This window comes from Hydractinia symbiolongicarpus, chromosome 11 (assembly GCF_029227915.1).
Source record: "Hydractinia symbiolongicarpus strain clone_291-10 chromosome 11, HSymV2.1, whole genome shotgun sequence".
In the NCBI taxonomy this organism is placed as follows: Eukaryota; Metazoa; Cnidaria; class Hydrozoa; order Anthoathecata; family Hydractiniidae; genus Hydractinia; species Hydractinia symbiolongicarpus.
In genome coordinates this window covers 22,936,792-22,950,086 of record NC_079885.1, presented here as the reverse complement: position 1 = coordinate 22,950,086, position 13,295 = coordinate 22,936,792, and the positions used below count along the sequence as shown (strand labels likewise).

Here is a 13,295-nt window from a genome sequence, read left to right as displayed (position 1 = left end):
TCTTTATAGTCAGGGAGCCAGGGGATCAAAATTAAACAATCGAGGGGTGCAAATTAATTTTGCTTCTAATATGTTCAAAGGACCCTAATTCCGTGTGTCTGTGTGTGACTTTTGCAAAGTGGATTATATTCTTCACAATTTTCTTTGATCAAGTCTATAAAACATCACCTATAAAATTGTTCTGTAATTTATCAAACTTTGACGTTAAAATAGTATTGACGTCAAAGGAAAGTACATTAAGATTAGTGAAGCCATTACAATGCACTTAAAACTTTAAGGCTAAATAACTTGGAAATGAGGTGATGACGTCAGTAATTTTTTACCGCGTGGGTAACTAGGGACCACCTGGAATCTGATTCAGAAATAAAGGGTTGATGATGTCACCAAAAGACTTTAAAGGAGAGACGAACAAAATATTATTTTGGTGGCAAATATACAGACCGGAGACATTCAAAAACAATTCGAACGCACATATTATGGTGGCTTCATCTTTATTCACGAATCTTTTTCCCTATCTTTATCTCACAAAGTAAATATCAATTTCTTAATTACGTTCTTTATCTATTAAAAATTAAAAAAATATGTTAGTCACATGTTGTTCTACAAGTTTTGCTATTTTGTTCTTCAACTCTCCCTTGATTCATAATTTTGAGCGTATTAACCTGTGACTATCACAATAAGGAGAAATATATTCCTTTTTTTAATTCAGCCACCCGTTTAACAGACAAAAAACCAGCGCCACGATTGGATCTAGTTTGTTTTTGTTCTGCAAATTTTTAGGTCAAAAATTTACCGTTTTTATGTAAACTACATCAAATTTAACTCTACGAATATTATTAATATCAAAACATTCTTAGTCTTTGCTTCTAGACTTTTTTTTTTATAATAGCTGTAACACTCTGGTCTTTAAAATTAACACTGTCATCATGAACTTTTATTCAGCAACCCTGTCGTAGCGCAGTTTACCTCTCCTTTAAATAAGATTGCTTAAGCCATTGCATTTCACTTTTAATGTTAAAAGCTAAATAAATTGGAAACGGGTTGAAATACCTGTCGTCCGTTAAAGTTCGTCGAAAGCACTTTTACCTGATTTGCGTTTGAATCTTTCTATAATAAAGGCAACGGGTGTACAAACTTCTAGAAAAAATTTGTACTTTGATGGATTTTTGGTGACGTCAGCAAAACTGTTTGTTAAAAAAGAACACGATTTTATACCTTTTCTTCATCAGCGTTTCAATCTCTACACATTAGAGGCAACGCGTAAAAAATTTCCCTGTCCAAAAAGAATTTAGTATATGCACTGCTGAAGCCATCAAAACTCCCAAGACATCGGTTTTCTACGCTTATCGACTGGTAAGTACATAAAATAAAAGAGAAAACAGTTAATGCAAAAAATATTTCTCTTGTCTGCCTCTTTGTGTTTTTAACTTGACCAATTTTGAACAAATCTGTATTGTGGGTATGCACCTGTTCAAAAAGAATTGTAAAACTAAAAAGCTTTTCTTTATATTACCAATGAGATTTTAAGATATAACAAAATAGCGCCGTTTATGTGGGTTTTTTAAGTGTAAAAAAAAAAATGAATATACATATAGCTATTGTTACATGTAAGGCCAAAATCTACTATAGATTTCAGCTGTAAGCAATCTCTACATAGTTTTGAAGAGCAACTCATGGCCTCTCAGTCGCATTTTTTATCGCTGTTAAAAAAAGTTTTATTATAATGAAAAATTTGGTTGACCTGTGTTCATAATTTTGTTGCAGTTTGACACTGAACAGACATTAAAAGTTAGCTGAATATACCTACTCAATATACTACGTTGAAAGGTTTTTTTATGGACTATCGTTTCTCAAGCAGAGCAGTAAGATTTTATTGAGAAAAAAACAATGCCCAGGTAAATGTTTGTCGTTTTTCTTACACAATACTAACTTATCAGGGTGATGACAAATAAAGGTATTATTACATGCAACTAGTATTTAGTCCCTTGAAAAAATCCACTATAGATACCAAATAAAAAAACAGCGAAATAGTGAGCGAAATCAACCATCAATTCATTGTTCTTTTCGTCAAAACGTTTCGTTGTTAATGTCATTTAAGCGGAAATAAATAAAATCTATATGTTTTTCATATAACAAAAGAAAAGTGCTTAAGGGAATAAAAGAAATTAATTACCCGTGACTTTTGTGTAATAAAGTTTACATCATTAAACAAAGGTTTTTATGAGAACAATAAAATAAATTAACCGTGACTTTTTTAAAACAAAAATTTTAAATCAATTTGAAAAAGCACACAAAAGACAGAATAAAAATAAAAAGCAAAAATGACATGTTACCGCGGGTGTTCCTTTAGGAAAAACAACACATCCACTTTGCCTGTTACAGACACACGGAACTGGCGTATTATTATATAGAAACTTCTTTTTCAATATCAGCTATACAAGCTCCGTTAAAATGTTCTTGCACATAATTTTCACACACTAAGGACTTGCCATATGTAAGTTGATAGTAACTCCTTATTTTACCTTCTGGAACGAGCATTTTAACCAGAGCTTTAATAGTGCTTGATAGTTCCCACACATGAACTTTTTTTACTTACAAAAGGATAATAGATCTGTAAAGATGTAATTAGATTGCTTGTAGTTAAAAGCATACTTAAACCATCTTATAGATATTTCCTTTTTAGATTTTAATTTCAAAATAGAATGTCTACGAATTTGTAAGTAGTTAGAAGAAGATATGCATCGTTCGATCACCACATTTTTTTTTCAATTTTTTCTTCTTCTTTTGCTCCTGTTGATTCCATCCATTTATAACGTATGTGTACAATCTCCAAAAGACACACACCTCAAGACATTTTACTACTTTGATAGCAACGAAACAGCATGTAGAATACAAAGTGGATCTCTGTATGAAGCACATCGTTGCCTGTGTTCAACAAAACAGAAAAATACAGTTGTCAACGAAAGATTGAAACTTAAAACTTTGATGTTATTTTCAACATGGTTGAAAGTCGAAGACAACCACAATGAGCACTATATTGAGGTAATTTTGGGTAAAACAAAACTAGTCAGTATAATCTACTTAAATAAAAATGCTAAAATAACAATAATGATAATTAGTTTTAGCTGTATCGAAGCAGGATTTTGGGAGTTGGCGGTAGAATCCCATCAACGCCTCCTAGTATAAGTAGAATTACTAAACTGTATCTCCAATCTAACATTCCTTACGAATAGGTTTAACAGTATCCATATTTAGTATATTTACACTGCGTTCCGCTAATACTGGTACATATATTTTAAAATACTCTTTCGACTGTTTATAGTTGGTAAATTTTGCGTGCTTTCATGTTGCTTTCTGTAAAATCCATGCCTGATGCTAGCGCGGCCATATTTGTTTACATTCTGATTTACCACAACCACCACGATGCGAGTTTTCGTTACTACGGAATTGACGCTATGGTAAACTTTAAGTTGATACATAAAAATCAAGAAGGTGCTGTTAAATTTAGTAATAAATATAGAAAAAGATAGTTGTAAAGGGTGAATGATAATATATGCCATTTGACATTGTAACTGAAGAAATACTTTTTTATAGGATGAATATAGCGATTTGCATTCGTTCGAACCTCAATGCAAGATATCAAAACACTTCAGAACATATGGAGAGCTGGTTTTTACCTATGAAAGCTATAAAAATAATTCTGAATTAAGACGTCCATGCAATAGTCGCGATGATTTGTCAAACTACATTTACTTGCCCAAGAAATTAAGCAAAGCCTTTCTTCGAAAGTTGTTATTGTACGTGAGAACAGCCGACACACGAACGTTTATAGTTTTGTGCTCACTCGAGTGTACTGTGATGATTTTGGAAACGGCTGTTCAAGTTGGAATAGGTACACACGAGTACACGTGGATTATTCATTATCTTGACGTCATTCCTTCGGGAACAGCACTTCCAAGCAATTTGTTAATTGTTACAGATGATGAAAAAGAAATAACAAGTGATGGGCAACAAAAAAGCATTTGCAGTTACTATTATGATAGGTATTCTGTTTTCAATGCTATAGGTCTCCGAGAACCTCCTTTAACACCCACCCATACACGCTAACCCACACACACCTTTTTGTTTTGAATTATTCTAGACATAATGTTAATACACGTTTCAGACATTAAACTAGTCCTAAAAGCGTCAGAAAAAATGTGAAAACATGTCTCCTTCTACATGTTTCATTTTCAACATATCCATGCTCCAATCGCACTTATCATTGTGGGCAACATGGTTGCGAGTAATTTAAGGGCCATTTTTATACACAAGTAAAGTTTCGTCACTCTTGTAATCTTCGCACTGCCCTTGTGTTTTCTTCTCCCTACATCACTACATGAAGCAGATGAAGCAAGTTTAAGTGAAAAGCGTATTAAGTGAGAGCAAGGTGCCATTGTGAGTGAGGGTGGACGGTGTTGTTCCAAGTTTGCGTAACAAACGGCTCATTTTATAATATCTTCCGCGTTTTTGCAACAATAGCGGATTATTTCGTAGTACCAACCGCGTTTTGTAATAAATTATCGGTTGGGTTTGTAAATCTTACCTAAGTATTTATACGCTGTATTTAGCGGAATGAGACAGAACGAAACAGTCGCATTTAACAACGTTATTACAGAAGTTAAAGGATCAAAAATATATGCAAAGTCTGACGGTTCTCATCTGGTACTAGTTGGTGGGTACAGTAATAAGAGAATTCAATTCAATTCAAGGGCTGAAGAGATACTAGAATCTTTCCCTCACAAACATGTAAAAGCCGTTCGAAATATCAGAGTTGTGACAATTAAAGATGCGCCTTTCACCATGATTCATGAGCACTCTGACCATATCCTAAACCTTCGCGATTTAACATGCAACACTGGTAATCTTTGCTGGCAATACGAAGTGCACAACAAAACAAAAATACGCGTGCCTTATTGTTGCATTGGGCATTCCATGGATTTGCTGAATAAAGTCGCCGTTGATCTAGACTTGATACCAGATATTTATATTGTAGAAGATGGAGCATTTGGTCAGGTGGTGAATGGTAGTTGGGTGGGATTAGTTGGTGAACTGGTTGCTGATAAAGCAGATCTTGTTGTTGCCAGTATATCAATCAATACCAAAAGGGCAAGGTATGTTGACTTCACTGCCCCCTATATGCCAGGGGGTGTTTCCGTTGTAGTCAAAACGGAACAGAAAGAGCAACCGTTTTTCAATTTCGAAGCATTTGAGCCATTGTCCGTCACTTTATGGTTAACGGTTGTTTTCATAACATTCTTCTCAAGTTTTATCCTTGTTTTAATGGAATCGAAGTGTTTCTGTCACCAGGTAAATCCATACCCATGGAGGGAAAGCATCACTTACGTTGTTGGGCTGTTATTTCAGAAGGATATTGCAGGAAAGAATCCGAACAAGCCAGCCGCTAGAGCAGTATCTGTCATGCTAGCACTAGTGCTTCTTGTCATCATGTCATCATACACAGCTGTGTTGACAGCAATTAAAGTGACGAATGAAAGTCGTTTGCCTGTTTCTGGAATAAACGATCCAAAGGTAAAGCCCTGATTGATAATCGTTCTCTCTTTGTTTTATTCATGCATGTTAATTTCTTATTATTTTTTTGTCAATTCAACTCTATCCTGCTCAATCTTTCCACTAACTTTTTACGTGTTTATAGTTATAACTTAATTTTTTGATTACTTTTCCTAAGTTTTGGGTAGTTTTTATAAGATTTGTTTTAGAAAATATGCCGACATTTTTTTAATTTTTTTAAAATTTATGGGACTTAATAATGTACATTGCTGCATTATTTTTCTTTGTCATATTAGTGTGACTAAAAACCAAGCATTTAGACAAATATTTTACGAATCTCCATGTTAAGTCAATTTTTACCTAATTTTGCATATTTGATGACATCATTAGTAAAAGTGTTGACATCAGCAATTTGTTTTGTTATATGTGTAGTAAACAACAACTGTTACAATTAGAGGGAGGGGAGAAAACAAGCCTTTGTCGAATCCGCAGCGTTGAGGAGCAGCAATAGAGTTAAAACATTGTTTTATCAGTTTTTGCTTTTCCAATATGGCTAATTCTTCTATCATAGATGACCAATCCAACACATGATTTTAAATTTGGTACATTTGCCAACTCTGTATTCACACAAATGTTCTCTGAAAGTGAAGATCCTGCTTGGAACCGTATAGGATCATTTATGAAAGCGTATAATTATCCAAACCCTGATGTAGGATTCGCAAAACTGACTTCAGGGTACGCTTATTTATCTATACATGACAGAACTTGGCAGGATAGGATAGAGCATGGTTTTTCTTTTTTTATTTACTTCTCTACATTTTTATGTTATAAAAATATGCTTAATAAAGATATAAGACTGAGATTTATTAAAAAATTGAGAATATCTTAAGAATAATTTTCAAGCTGATCTTTCTTAAAAGACAGATTAAAATTGACTTAATAATATATTATCCAGGTGTTAGTATTTTTTAAATTGCGTTCCCAATCACCTGAGCACATATATGATAGCTAAATATGTTGTTTAGCTAAAATATCCTAAATGTTCCTAACTATATCCACCCTGCTCTGATTACACATTTCTCAATGACTAACTGTGTTTCTTAAATCTAGTGAGCTGGACGCAGTGGTGCATGACTATTACACGTCACTTCATTACATGGCAAAAGATTGTCGTCTTCAAATTGCTGGTGATATTATACCAGAGCCTGGGTTTGGATTTGCCCTCCAGAAAGGAGCATTACTAACCAACGAAATTTCAGATTTATTTCGATCGTATAATGAAAATGACTTGTTAAAGAAACTAGAGCAGAAATGGATTGATCGTTCGTGCAGAGATGTAAATGGTGGCGATTCAGGTGAAAGAATTTCTCAAATAGGAATCACGTACTTTGGTGGTTTGTTTATTGTTGTATTTGTGTGGACAGGTTTATCAGGTTTTGTTTTGTTGGTAGAAATTTTAGTAAATAGATATATTTTAAAAACGCGATTCCGAGAATCATATTTAAAGGCTTGCTGAGATAATAACAGCGGTTAAGATTTTCTATGACACTTGCTGTTCATGATATATTGCTCCAAAAAACTCAAGAAAATAACTTCAAAAGACTAATTCAAAAGAATAACTCAAAAGAGGGCAATCATTAAGCAAGGTTTTATAAATGCTGCATGTCTTACTGTGTTGGTTAGGACTACAGAAAAAGATCTCTTTCGATTGTTAAACTTATGAGAGAGTAACCACAACTAATGCATTTATAATAAATTTTTAAGCTACACAGAGGAGATCAAAAAAATGTAATAATATATAAGACAGTCGTCACATGTTCACTTTTCTGTTTCTGGTGGAAATGCAATGTTTTGTTGTGAAATATCCAAAAAAATCTCTTTGTTATTATGGTTTATTATTTCAATGCAAATGAAAATAAAGGCTAAGAATTCTGCCTTTTTTGTATCACAAAAAAAAATAATTGTGTGGTCACTTTCAAAAATTAACTTCCAGAAAGTTTTTTGACATTTCTGCGTGATTATATGGGTGGGTTGGCTCAGTATTGGCTCGGTTGACGGGTATAAGCTTTTTTTAAAATAATCATATTTCATGGGAAAAGTCAACCCGGGATATGATCAAACCAGCAAATTAAAATTGTCCATGAATAATTTGTTTACCAATAGTTTTCTGATTTAATTTCAAGGTTTTCTGTTTTTGTTTTTGTTTTAACAAAATCATTTAACACAAAATACACTGACATATTTTTGACAAAACGAAACTGAAAAAACATTTAAAAATATATGATTGTTTTTCTTTCGTTTTAGCTTGCAATGCATATGCTTTTACTTTTCAATCTGGCACTGACTTGCCAAAGTGATTTAATATGCGTTGGATCAACCAACCTTATTGAGTAAAGAAACAGGCTGACCTCATGCAGATTGACACGTTTCGTATATTGTCAAATAAACTTTAGTGGTCTTTCATTATGCCCAGCTGGTTAGCTGAATCAAGCTGAACATGTGGAGGGCCACGAGCGGGTCAACCCGTCTTCTATATGCAGCTCTTAATCTAGTTCAACAAAACAGTTGTAACAGAAATATCTATGTTTATGATAAGGTGTTCCTTTTCGCAATGTTTCTGAAGTTTATTTTAAGAATCATATTTGGAGAAATAGCAGGCTCCTTGGTTAGATATAACACATAAAATGGCAATATAATAGTTAACTAGTTAGCCTACTTCCTAAACTTGTACATTAGACTTTCACTTAGCTAGCTAGCTATAGCTAAAACCAGTATCTAAGCTAGGGTAAGTATTTATAACAAAAATAGAGACTTGCTACGTAAGTAAATTTCAGATTTTACATGTAGCCTAAATATTAAAAAGCTTTTAAAAAAAATTAAATAAGTGCTTTGGAATCATCATCAAATTAAATTTCTTTTTAGGATCTAGTATTGTACAAGTATACCTTTTTTTTTCAAGTTGCACCAAATCACGGTTCCAATTAGGTTCCCACAAAAGATAAGTCAAATTACATATAATGGGTTATTTTTATCACGTGACAGACGGGTCTAGATGTTTTATCTCAAAGAGTTCTGGGGACGAGAACATGTAGTCGAGCTGCCTTTGCCTCAATTTGAGCCAATGACCAGCAACTGTACAAAGCCGTTTAAAAAAGACCGAGGTTAAGCCTATTAGCTTATCCATAAACAAAATTCCTAAAGAAAACTAGCCAAGGGATCGCTCTTTTGATAAGAAATCTAAATTTAAATGCTATATATTTATTCTTTATAAAAATGAGAGGAGGTTGAAGTCGTTTCGTATGTGTGGTGTGTATGAATTTTTATTAATCAAATAATTAAAATCGAGAATGTATAAATTATTGATTCACCCGTCGTAATAGTTAATGTATCTAAAGTCCCCCTCCGAGCAACTGAAAGTGGGGCGTCATACAAAGCTTGTATGAATCCAGATTTCTTCAATGCAGTATTTGGAGCCATCGTCGCTTTACCAAGAGTAGCTGAACATTTGAAGTAATGAATGGTGCCTTCTGCTTTGCCGAATATAATAACCTGGATCTTTACTATTTCCTGTTTCATTCCAGTTTTGACTGTGAAAGCTTTTCCAGCATATATAGCTCGCATGAAAACATTGGTAGGAACTGAGATGCTTCTTGATACACGTTGAAACGAAACACCTTTGGTTGTTTTTCCTAAACAATAATTGATATCACAAGGAGAAGAAGAAGATCATTATGGAGAAGAGGGAAGTGTAAAAGAGAGGAACAGTGTGACAGGAAGGAGAGAAGAGTAAGAGAAAAAAACATAGAGATATATATACATACTTTCAGTATCTATATTTAGGTCATATCTATATCTCCACGTATAATGCACCCTAACTGCTTGCAAAAGGATACTATTTATCACTTTGGCACGTTGAACAAGTTTTGGAAGGCTTTGACTTTTCCAGTGGAAAGGTTATGCAAGTGAAAATATAGTTAAAAATAAAGAATGAGGACAGCTTAAAAAAGATAAAGACGGAAACGAAGGAGGAAAAACACATCAGACCAAGAAGAGGCGAAATAAAACACCACATACCTGTTATTTTTATTTTAAACGGTTTACTGGGAGGTGTCAATTGTTTCTGTAGTGTACCTTCTGAAAGAGGTTGAGGAATCAAATTTGATATTATGTCGTTGCCGCCCACGTCAATAAGATGGAATGTTATCGTTCTCATGTTGACCAAATGGAATCCTCCAAGTTGAACAGTCATTACATTGTTTTGAACTAAAAGTAGAATTACGTATGATGATCGCAAAAAGTGGAAAAATTATGCGCAGAATAAAGAAATCTTATTGGGAGTTTGTGGAACAATGCAATATGTTGTACTTGGAACTTTATGTCTCTTCTACAGTTTGTACGACTTGCAACTTATAACACATAAAGCTCTCTGTAACTGTGAATTTCGGTGTGTTGCTTAACTTTGCGGGTTTAAACAGACTTTACGCATCGTACATTCATATGTTTCAGTGAGTTTTTGAATAACTCTACTTACTTCCGTTTAATGTCATTTATTTCAAGATATATATAGCTAGCTTGCCACAAAATAAAAACATATTTATATTACTTCTCATATCATATCTGTTGTTACCTCGAAATTTTTAAAGTAAATAAATAAATGCACCAATTTGGTAAAACTGCTGGCACATATATGTGCAAAAACAAAAAATAAACATGTACTCACATTCAATTGGATTCAACAGCGAGTATGGGTTTTTTAAATCATCAACGTAGATAAACTTATAGGTGAAGTCAATTGCATCATTAGCAACAGCCTCAATTACATATTCAAATGTACCACTATCCGGTGGAAGATACAAGGACCAAGTTCCAACATCAGGGTTTAAAATTTCGAACAACTTTGACATTACCAGCGTATGAGTGACTGCTATTTCCTCTCCAGATGGGGAAATCAATTTTACACCTTTCACGCCATTAATTTTACTTGAGGATATAGAAGCAAGTAAGTGGGTCATTTTATTCTCCACATTAAAATATATCGTCTGAGCTTTGTTGGTTGTAACGCCACGTAGTTTTCCACCTGTTGCCAGTGTTGTATCTCGTTTTAAGCTCTCACTGACGACGTTTTTGTACTTTAATAACTCTTGCGTGCTTGTGAGTGGGAATATTTGTCCTGAAGAAATACAACATAAAAACAGTCTCGTTTTTTGTAATGTCTTTACAATGCGCGAACTTAACAATTTCTTTAATAATGGCCGTGTTCCGTCTGTATGTTTGTGCGAAAAATGGTAACCGCAAAGCCAAGACACACGAAATACAATAAATAAAAGAACGGACAAAGCCGTGGATTATTCACGGGCCATCGTTGAATAATACAAAATAATACAAAGAGGTTACTTGGACGGGGGTAATTGCTATAATTATAGGTGGCGTTCTGGACTACGAAAAATAAATCTAAAAATAACGCAGAATAAAAACGCAAAATAAATCGAAAAATAACGCAGTTTCTCTGTTGTTAATAGCTCTCTTGTTGTAGTTACCCAGTCTCCATAGCGTGTGATTTAATAAGGGCTACGATCTTCATAGTAAAATTGTTTCATGCCGAAATGATTCAAGTGAGTATCCATAAAACTTGTCAAATTGACACAAAACAAAAAGGCTTTATTTCTCACATTGCAAGATTTTACTGCCCTAAAAAAAGACAATTTCTAAAATTGCAAAAATCAAGAAGATGCCTTAAAGAAAAACGTTGTAAATGGTATACTTAGCTTGGAAAATAGGAAGAAAGTATTTTGCGCCCTCTATGAATAATATCGAACAAATAATTTAAAGATCTGGAATGTTTGAAAAGTATTAATCTTGCACATTCACTCGCCTTAATGTGAAGAGATGAACAGCATAGAACAGCTTGAATTAAAAACAGAAACATCTGAAACGGTGTTATGCCCTACGTAAAGAAAGAATTTGCAATTTGCGAACCTGCAGTGAAGGATGCAATGTCTTTAAAACTTTCAATTCCCCGTTTGTTTCCACTTTTGCAGCCTTCAGTGTTGGTAAAAAAGAATATTTTGCAAGACAACGAATTTGCTTTTTGCTTCAATGCCTCCATATTTTCCAATGTGTCGTCTTTCGATGTAGCGTCTGTAAACACGAACATAGGGCTGCCATACTTTGGACCATAATTCAATGCGTTGAGCATACCTTTAAAAGTTGGTTCAGGACAGTCCAACCCACCAGTGGCTGGCAGTTTATTCAAATCCTGAAGGAATATTGTTTTTTCTAGATCACTCCTATATGTCACTGGTCCGACCTCTAAAAATAATATTAAAACAATCTTATGTCATTGTAAATTATTCGATCGTCACGTGCAAAGAAATAATTTTTGTGTTTCTTATTTTACTTGTTTTGTGTTACTTGTGTTTTTTATTTAGTCTTTTCTAAATAAATGCTTTATTTTAGATAGCTAAATACATTCATTCAAAACGTAAGCAAACTAACGTAATTAAATTTACAGCAAGCTAGTCTGTTATAACAATAGCCACTACGATAAGAAATACTGGCAACAATAAGTCATTTTTGGTAGTTTTATTCATTGAGTGTTAGTCACATGTTCATTCACTCCTAACCAAGGACATGAAGCTCGCATATGGTGCGTTTAAGAGACGGGTTTTCCATTATTTGATAATTAAACCAACCTAATTTTTGAGGCTTGCTTCCACATATTAACCTAACATGAATCCTTTTTTTACATTTATCTAATGCTATGTTAACAAAGGTAGAAAATAGATGGACCAAAACAAACACCTTCTTTTGGAAAAGAAACAAACAGTTACCTACTTGGATCGTTAAATGGAGATAATATATAATCAACTGGAAAATCCCACTTGTCATTAATAACAGATCTTGCAATGGCTTTGGACGCGATTATCTCATGTCTCATTGACCCAGTTGTGTCGATAACAAATATTAATGACGCGCCACCAGTGCTTGGAATGATTTGGTCAAACTTATTCTGTCCAATATCTGTTTTAACTTGTTTGAGGTAAGTCCCAGCCTGTTTATTAATTTCGTCGATGGCGATACCTTCTTTAATTTTGGTCTAAAGATTGAAGCTCTTTTGTTAAGATCTACAACGCTCAAAGTGCGGAAATTAAGCGCAGTGTGATTTAGACAAGACTGCTATAAATTGGTACCTAACGGCACTTCATAATTATTCTCCACCCACTGTATATAAACTAGCTTTTTGTTTTTTTCGAAAAGTAAGGACACAAAAAATCCGCCAAGTCGCAAATCATTAGCCTGAGAACTAACAAAAAACGTTTACGTTCTCGTAAATAAAAAGAAATGTAGAACTTCGACAACCACAAAAACACCCAATCTCCACATATTATAAATGGCTAAAGAAATTTTGAGAAAATATACATAAGCAAGAACATAATAAGTCTAAATTCTGAAGTTGTATTCTGACCATCAAAAAAAAGGATCAAAAATAAGAACAGTCAGCCTTTAGTCACATTTTAGTACTACTTGTAACGCAAAAGCGTGTATTTTAATCTTAAATATTTGGTACTAGTTGATGTGGCCGTGGATGCATCCACGAGGTCGCCCGTCCTTTACTGCATGTTGTGTGTCTCGTTACTTGAAGTACCATTTTGACGCACGAACAGACAAACAACGGCTATTATTAAAGGAACTAGTGGTTAACGTGGAAAAATCCAAAGGGTCGCCCGTTCTTCATATAACGCATT

At 33.9% G+C, this 13,295-nt stretch overlaps 1 protein-coding gene across 3 annotated transcripts; it reads left to right on the top strand.

Annotated features, from left to right (window-relative positions):
- Nucleotides 1–7: 7 nt before the first annotated feature.
- On the top strand, nt 8–8,810 carry LOC130613651 (glutamate receptor ionotropic, NMDA 3A-like). Of its 3 annotated transcripts, none has more exons than XM_057434965.1 (6): nt 8–1,895; nt 2,684–3,042; nt 3,595–4,043; nt 4,611–5,571; nt 6,122–6,285; nt 6,661–7,809. In XM_057434965.1, the coding sequence occupies exons 2-6, from the start codon at nt 2,737–2,739 to the stop codon at nt 7,064–7,066; spliced, it is 2,286 nt and encodes a 761-aa protein (XP_057290948.1). In that variant the 5' UTR covers nt 8–1,895; nt 2,684–2,736; the 3' UTR covers nt 7,067–7,809. The 3 variants fall into 3 exon arrangements, with proteins under 3 accessions (XP_057290948.1, XP_057290949.1, XP_057290950.1); XM_057434966.1 differs by lacking the exon at nt 8–1,895 and adding an exon at nt 7,855–8,810 and having other exon boundaries at nt 1,932–3,042; nt 6,661–6,983; XM_057434967.1 differs by lacking the exon at nt 8–1,895 and adding an exon at nt 7,855–8,810 and having other exon boundaries at nt 1,933–3,042; nt 6,661–6,905.
- Nucleotides 8,811–13,295: the final 4,485 nt, after the last annotated feature.